Source organism: Austrofundulus limnaeus, unplaced genomic scaffold, assembly GCF_001266775.1.
Source record: "Austrofundulus limnaeus strain Quisiro unplaced genomic scaffold, Austrofundulus_limnaeus-1.0 Scaffold41, whole genome shotgun sequence".
Classification (NCBI taxonomy): domain Eukaryota; kingdom Metazoa; phylum Chordata; class Actinopteri; order Cyprinodontiformes; family Rivulidae; genus Austrofundulus; species Austrofundulus limnaeus.
The window spans coordinates 74,585-83,522 of NW_013952443.1; the positions used below are offsets into that span (position 1 = coordinate 74,585).

The 8,938-nt window shown below is 39.4% G+C and overlaps 1 protein-coding gene across 5 annotated transcripts in view; it reads right to left on the reverse strand.

Moving 5' to 3' along the window:
• Positions 1-8,938, reverse strand: part of adcy2b (adenylate cyclase 2b (brain)) — a 98,493-nt gene that overhangs the window by 46,260 nt on the left and 43,295 nt on the right. For all 5 annotated transcript variants that reach the window (XM_014007261.1, XM_014007260.1, XM_014007259.1 and 2 more), the window contains 2 exons: positions 5,115-5,263; positions 3,112-3,223 (listed from right to left, as the gene is read on the reverse strand). In XM_014007261.1, the coding sequence (XP_013862715.1) occupies positions 3,112-3,223; positions 5,115-5,263 (261 nt within the window). The remainder of the gene's footprint in view (positions 1-3,111; positions 3,224-5,114; positions 5,264-8,938) is intronic.

Consider the following 8,938-nt stretch of genomic DNA (forward strand, 5'->3'; position numbering starts at 1 on the left):
GCGCAGCGCGCTGGTGGGGGGTGGGGGGAGGGGGTGACGATGCGCAGCGCTGCGGCTTCTGAATAAATGAAAATGATTTAACACAGTTGTTTATACATTTAGCAGCTCTTTTTTATCCCACAGCTGACCTGCTAAAAATGACAGATTTTCTTTTCTGGATCTCTGACAGCAGGACTTCAATCTCTGAACTCGTAAAGTTCTTTTTAGATTTCGCTGTAATTTTCATGAATGAATGAACACTTCCTTGTATCTGAGGCAGGAAACATAGCCTTATATGGTGTTTTTGGGGTGGTTATTATGCTAATCTCCTCTCCTCGTGCACGAGCAGCTGGATAGAACAGGTGGAATTTATGCAGCTCATTTACGCACGTTTCCAGAAGATAGAAGAGTTTGTTGAATCTGACGTGACATGTTCGTACGAACCCTTTGTACGAACAAAAGTAAGAGAAGTTTAGGAGAAGAATACAAACATGTTCTTGCATGAGGCCCAATGACTTTAAAAACTAATTTATTTCATTTACAACAATGTGGCTCTACTTCCTTATAGGTCTAGCCTGTTTCTCTGGATCAAATCTAATATACATCATTTACTGTTGCAAAATTAAAAATTTTTCTTTCAACTTGTTTAATTATTTTAACATTGAAACTGACAATTTTTTCACTTTTTCCTTTCCACATTGAACAGAGTTTTTATATCAGTATCAATACTGGAATCGTTCCGGGTATCTGGAGGTTTGTACGAGTATGAGTACTCGCAAAAATGCTGGTATCAGTACAGGGACACCACCAGTTAAAGGTTGTTAAAGGTCCATCATTTTATAGTGGAAAATTATCAATTCAGAAGTGGAAAACTAAATGTAATCTGGGCATTCCTGCAAATTCACCCTAAGGTCAGACCGTGCAATGCTCAGACTCAATTAGTTGTTGAATCGACCACAGACTTGCTAAATTGGAACCAGGCTTTTCTCCCCATAAGGAACAGCAGGTCCTCGCAAGGCCATGTACCAGAAAAATGGTCAAAAATCATCCCCACCAGGTAACAAAAACATGTACACACACACCCACTCACACACATCAAGAATCAGGTACAGAGACCAGATGAATGAATTAATAAAATGCTTTCGACTTCAGATAACATTAGCTAATAGAATTGGTTGTGAACCAAGACCAATTGTTTTAAGTCTGACACATCCATTATTTATTCCATTAATTCTAAATTAAAACAGCTTACCGGCAGATTAGGGGATTTATTGGTTTGATCCATGGGGGCTTTTGGAAATTAAACAGTTGTTGATTCCCGTTTTTCATGGTTTACAACAGGGGTCCCCAAACTTTTTCCTGTAAGGGCCACATAACTTTTCCCTTCCCTGGTGGGGGGCCGGAGTCAGTTTGTAAAAGAAAAAGTGTGACTATTGCAGGAGTGCCTAAATGTAAAAATTTATTGTTTTCCAGAAAGCACAATCAAATAACCCTCTCTGGGTTCTTCACAGTATGTATTCTGCTGAGCTAACAGTCCACTTTTTAGCTTTGAGAGTTTGTTTGCTCACATTTGGCCTTGCAAGCTATCATACTTGTCTTTGTGACGGGATTCATGGTGTCGCCGCATTCTTTGAATACCGCCATCGCCTCTTTACAGATGAACAAAAAAATAATCGTTTGTCCACTGCAACTTAAATGCCCTGCATTCTGAATCAATTTTTCTCTTACCCAATCTTTTCGCCATTATTCCGTTCTCTCTTTGAGAGGGGCGGGTTTAGGATTTTTTTCTGGGGGTTGCCAGATGGGGGCACAGACCGCAGAAGGGTGGAACAGAATGTCACGTTATATGCGTGTATGTATGAAATYGTTACTAACTAATAATAGTTAATAATGAAAATAGTTCATAACTAAGGAACATTTTATTGCAAAATTCCAACTTTATAATCAAATATAAATACATATATATTAAAAAAAAAAAAAACTAAATGCTCTCTGGTATTGTTCTGGGGGCCAGACCAAACGGGGAGGAGGGCCGGATCCATAGTTTGGGGACCACTGGTTTACAAGGTCATCAATGGTTCATTTAACCCAAATCAAATCTAAATAACCTCATGGAGCTCAAGCTTATAAAATCATAAACTGAGACAAGAAGAAGGGGTGTATTTGGTGTGTGATATAGGGGCTGATTTATCACAGGTTTACGTGTAAAAAGAAGCTCTAACTTGATAGCACAAAGCTGATTTATTAACCGTGTGCTGAAGATTGTGTCTGACAAATGAACAATGTAGGAGACACAATCCAATTAGCATGTTTGCATTCATGAATACACAGAATAAAGATGATTTATGTGCAAATTTATGTGCAGGATGTGCAAAACATTGGGAGGAGGAAATACAAATATAAACATTTAGCACCACAATGTGATTTATCAAAGCTGAAACTGGTTGCAGGTGCTGGTTTGCCTTCTAAAGTTAACACATTCGAAAGGCAGGAGCAAAATTGGGCTGCTGTCCACCTCAGATGCCGTCATTTTTCATGTTAATTTATTGACGTGCCTGGAATTCAAGTTTTTCAAGTTTGGGGATGCTTTCAGTCTTGCAGAGCAGTCTTCTGAGGAGAAGCTTTTTCTTTCTGGATCTACCTCCAAATGCAGCCTGTATGACAATACTTCTATGCTAACAATACTCACAATTAATGAGATTTCATTTTTCTTTGAACTATTTGTGGTAAAATGAGACCATTTGCCTCCTGCACCAACAAACGCAAAATCCGCATTTCAGTAGGGCGATCTGCACAACCTTTGCATGTCATTTGAGCAAGCAGTCTTCATAAAGTTTCTTGCAACTCGCCCACTAAAAACAAAGAAATTTTTTAGTTCAGCAATTTAGCGCTTGTTATTTGGGATCTTGAAAATTAGCTTCATAGTCTGATGTATGGTCTTTTCTCCATCAAGTTCCCATTCTTATTGAAGAAGTTGAATTTTGGTAATGAAGTGAAAAGTTTATTTGTTTTATACAACACAAAAGAGAGAGCCTAAACAATACCACTTGGATTTTGATGTCATAAATGACCAACTTCAATTAACACTTTGAAACAGATGTGTTTTATACAATAATTAAAAGGTTTGGTTACCTTTGCAATTTGGTCAAATTTGCCAAAAAGTTCATTCAGCATGTGAACGAGTTCTCCTGGAGAGCAGTCACTGGCCAACCTGGTGAAGCCCACAATGTCTGCATACAGAATGCTGCAGAGACAAAGAACAATACTTTACATACTTTCATTATACATCTTACAATAAACGATTCTGGAGCAATGACCTGGACAAGCAAAGACCTTGTTTGACCCGTAACTTTGAGTTGTGACCCTGACCTCAGAGCTGGGCTGATAAAAAGTGTACACCACACTTTGTCTAGTAATGATGTATGCAGTTTGTATGAAAGTTTCATTCAGTTTTCATGAGCAAACAGGAAGTTATGGCCCGGACAAGAGAAAGTCAACAAATAGATGTATATATGGAGACAAAACCAAGTAAATCCAACACAATGTAAAAATAAGTACCAATTGTATTTTCATCTGTAAATGTGTGTGAGCATATAAAAAGCAAGAATTAAGCTCTGTTCAATGGTACATGTAAAAATACAAAACAAATCTTTTGATTCTAACTTGTAGCTCAACATCGTGTTTATATGATTAAATAAAACACTTTCACTATGAGATTTGCTGCAGTCCTTTGTAATTTATTACATGCAAATTCTAAATATAATGTAGGTCTATTTTTACTAATAGTTTTTGGTTGATTTTGTCCACCTTTAAAATTAAAAAGATTAAATCTAAATTTATTACTATATTTTTAAAATAAAATCCGTTATAGCAACGTTATGATATGTATAGGATTTTATGTAAAAATTGCTAAAAACCAGGATGCTAGATTTATTTATAGTTTAGTTTTTTATGCTGTTTAAGAATAAAAAATTATTCTACAATATTTTTTTAAAAAGTGGTGTCGCAAAATCAGTTTTTTTTTCATGGTGAATAATGAAACACAGCTGAGCAATATCACAAACTATCTTATAACTCTAAGGACATTGATTTGCTTTTAAAGTAGAAAAAAGACAGGTTAGTATTCTTTTTCCAGATAAAATTTGTGTCCAAAGAAAAGACCTGAAAGACTCAGTAATTACTGTAGGAGGTTTTGACCCACTAGGAGAAACAAAAACTAAAATTCTGTTGTGGCAGCAGGCTAACTGGAGGACAAACGATGAAGACCACATAAATAGCCTGAAGCTAATGTGAAGAGTGTCTGCAGCTGTGGCTAACTGGGAATGAGGAACAAGTGAGGTGGAGGAGCAGAAAGTAATGAGAGAGCAATGCAGAAAGGTGCACTTGGATTGAATAAATGAAAACATAATTCAACCTAATAATAATGAGAATAATAATAAAAAACAGGTCCTGACAACTGGAGGCATGTTGGACACTCATGCTGGACACACTAACCCTCACTATCAAACCTACGTGGACTATTTTTTAGATTCCTGGAACATCCGGCCTCCTCTCTCCTCCCTGTGAGCCCGACCTTGTGAGTTTTTCTTATTAGTGGGAGAATAAAAGACAGCAACAAGTGGGCACTCCACATTCAGCCGCACACGCAGCTGAGGCCAGTTTGGGTCAGCCATGATGTCTGTAGCTACAGAATAAAAACTTTTTTTTGTGAACCCTGAATGGTAGGACCCTCATGGTGAGCCAGGATTTTTGTTGCTTACTCTGCACCGCTACTGTAGACCTCCACGGTTCAGAGGAGGGTGTCATTGAAAGCTGAGGACAAAGGCTGCATTTTATTTGGCACGGTGACCTCAGAGGCAAATAGAGGTGGGTTAAATCTCAATTGATTTTCACCATGGGGATGGAAAAAAAATACACTGGAGATGATGGCGAGGAACGAAGGGGACGAAGCTGAAACAGAGGCAAAATTGAAATTTAAGAGCAGGTAAAGAGGGCAGGACAAAGGAAGATGAGAAAAATGGCCGTGATGAGGGTGAGGACAAGATGGCAGAGGAGCAATCAAGCCTGAAGATGAGAGCAGAAAATAACCTTCATTATCTAAAGGCACAGATAAGAAATAAAAAAGAGAACTCTACCTGACGTTGGTGTGCCGCTGCACATAGAGGTTGTGAAAGTTATTGGTGCTCTCGGTTCGACCGAAGTTGGGTCCCTGCAGCCTCTGGATGATCTCAGCTTTCATCACTCGGGCTATGTGAGCAGGCAGTAAGGACAGCAGTAAACGCTCCTACATATGATAAAAAAGGTAAGGATCTCACTCCAATGTTCACTGTGAGATACATTTACAAGCTTTATGAGTTCATGTGAAAAAGAAAACACTGTCTTGAATGTTGATGTCTAATTTTGGACAGTCTCTGTCGAACACATGCGCTTACATTTCACATAAAGCATCTTATAAAGGATGATTTATAGTTTGCTCATCTGTTCTTCTTCATTCTGTTATCATTTTTAGCATCAATTATTTAACCTCCTAAATATAGCCCCATTGTTAATCTCCCTAATGATATTTCACCAGATATTAATCAAGACGCACTTTAGGCCAACATCAAGCACAGAAGAGCAATGACCATTTAGTACTCCACACTCTGATTTTTAATTAGTGCAAAGTAATTTGGGGTGAAAATGAAATAAAATGTTTCATTTTCTTATTTATGCATTGATTCTTTCATCACTTTAATGGTTTATAACCTCTGCCTAAGGCAAGGAGAAAACTCATTGCTCCCAAAGGCGACAACAAAATGTTTTTTATCTCTGTGTCTGGAAATTTGGAACCAAATTGAGTCTCCAAGGGTGGTGGAGAATGACAGGGCTAAGACAATGTGGGACTTCAAGGTCCAGAATGACAAAAAGTTGATGGCTAACAAATCGGCCATTGTAGTGGTTGACAAGCTGGAGAATAAAAGCCTTTGATGATAGATGTTAGAATCCCAAGTGACTGTAACATCATGATTAGGAAGCTGGAGAGATAAAGAGCTGAAAGAGGAAATAAAAACATGGAGAAACAAGGCCTCAGTGGTGCCTGTGGTCCTCTGCACAACAAAATTTGTCTGGTCCAGTTATGACCCCACAATGAACTAACACCCAGGTACCACAAAAAATGACGGCCATTTGGAGGCCCTGATGTGATTTTCAAGGTGGTTCACGCATGGGCCAGCACTACACAAACCAAACACAACCGGGCCAGTTGTGGCACTGACAAGATTGGGTTACATAAATCACAACATAACTAGGCCAGTTGTGGCATTGACAGATTTGGGCCACATTAACCTAAACCACAAACATGTTAGTTGTGGCTTGCCATCTTAAAAACAGTGCCTGGCCCACATCTGGTTTACAAATAACTTGCCATGCCAGCAGTCAGCCAGCAGTGCCAGCTTGACATCAAATCTGACCCACACCTGTCTGCTATGCAGGTTGGTACCAAACTGGAAAAGTGAATCCAGTGAATTCTGGTCTCTGTCCAGAATAACAGCTAAGATACTGCAATTCCTTAAGCTCCCAGGACTCTGTAGTCAAGTTGAAAAATATCTCTTTGTTCTGAGAACAGCATTGCAATGAAGCATGGTGGTGGCAGCATCATGTTGTGGGGATGTTTTTTCATCAGCAGGAACTGGAAAATTTGTCAGATTTGAAGGAAAAATGGATGGAGCAAAAGATCCCACATAGCAAAATTTGTCTGGTCCAGTTCTGGCCAACACAATGAACAACGCTCAGCCCGAATATTGCAAAGAATGATGGTCCTTTGGTGGCCCAGACATGGTTTGCTATAGGACATCTATTTATGGGCCAGCATCACATAAACCAAAACACAACTGGGCCAGCTACCTGGCCCACATGTTGACAAACCACTTGCCATGCCAGCAGTCTGCCAGCAGTGCCAGCTTGACACCAGCTCTGGCCTACGCCTGTCTGTTATGTTGGATTGCTGCACATAAGCAGCACCGTTCTAACCTAAAGTAGCTGAAACAGTTTTATGTTGAAGATTAGGAATACTTTTTCAACCCACTGTGCAGTCAAGAATCCCTTTTTTCACACCCAGATCCTTTGTTATCCCTAGTTGAATGAAGTCTTGTATTTTCTTAGTTTTTATAGCTGTTTTTTTTTTTTTGTCGGCACTAGCCATTCTTTGTTCTTCAAATACTGGGTTTGGGTCCTTCCTTTGTCTTCATGAGCGATGATGTCAACTTATTCGATTGACATTACAATAGCTGACCTCTTTGGTATATTTTTTATGCAAAATAAAAAACTCCACATGGCAGACAGGTTTGGGACAAATCTGGTGTCAAGATGGCACTGCTGCCTGACTGCTGGCACGGCAAGTGGCTTGTCAACTGAATGTGGGCCAGGTCTGGCAATGATGGCACTGTTTTCAAGATGGTATGCCATTTGTGTGGTGCTGGCCCATGCATGGACCACCTCTGGTGAACCATGTGGGCCACCAAAGGGCTGTCAATCTTTGTTTCCAGGCTGAGTGTTAGTGCCTTGTGTGGCCCATACAAACTTTGTTATGTGAGCAGAATCCATCAGGAAACATCAGATTGTGTGCTTGTAGCACTTGTACCTGAAACATTTGGTTCAAACGACCCTGAAGTTTTTGTGTTAATTTTCTTCCTGGGTGAGTTTTTTTCCCTCCATAATCCAATAACTTACACCAGCTGTCATGAAGCAATTGACAGGCTACACCTGAAGAGATGGCCTTAACATCCCAGGAACAATCATACACAGAGTCCTACAATCAATTTCAAATCAATTAACCGTGTGTGTGTCTTAAATCCATTAGGACTGTAGCAAAACTAAAACAAAGGCAAAAACGTTGGTTTAATCAAAAGCTCATTGTTCTTGTGATAATTTAGAAAGTCCAAATGTTCCCTAATGTCACGTTACACCATAGCTGCACAGAAAACATCATTACATTGCATATTACAGCCAGTTATAGAAAAAATGGCAAACCAGTGATGTAAGATCCATCATCTACAGCTGTTGTGTAACCATGAAAGTTTTTTTCTTTAAATTAGCAGCAGACACATCAGATGGAGAGTGGATCAAGCGTAATATTGGTGTGTGCGAGATGTGTGTGCATTACGGAGCGAACATCTACCAGGCGGCGGGGGGGGGGGGGGGTCGACTCATAAATGCAGCTCACAGTAAAAGAGGGTCGTTACATTGTTCACACACCGCGGGCTCATTTCCTAAAACACAGTAGCAAATTAAGTCTGGGGAGGGGGTGGGGGGGGCTGCACTAAAAATAGAACAGCACTCTTATTTACCTGTAGAGCACTGATGCAGTTAGAACAAGCTACTGTGAGGACACAGCAGGATGAACAACAGCCTGAAGAGGAGTAATTTTTATCAATCGTGTTTTAATAATGAACTAATGAGATCTGTATTTAGCTGTTGAATGAGGCTCGGCCTTGAATGGCATACATGAGCCACACCTGCCATCTGTTGCAGGAAAACATGCCAAAAACAGACGAACATAATAGACTTTTATGACACAAACTCACACAAACATTTGCAATTATTAAGAGGAAAAAATAATAGATTGTACTTGTGGGCAAATTATCTACAGCTCATGTGAACTATAGCAATAAACTGATATCTTTATGATCTTTGGAGTCTAAACCAACATGCATTCAAGACACTTTTATTTGGCCATTAGGAAATTTAACAATGGGGTAAAAAAAGGTCATCGTGGTGAACCAGCATTGAGTTGACCATCAATTATTAGTGTAATTTTATGTCATTTCCCTGGTGGGAACGAATTCCTAATGTCAGGACAAAGACGTTAATGTCAAGCAAATGTCACGGCCAAATGCCACTTAAGACATGACCTACCAACTTCCCTTAATGGACAAATGTTATGGAAAAGTCATTTAGCTAAAATAAAACCAAAGATATGTAT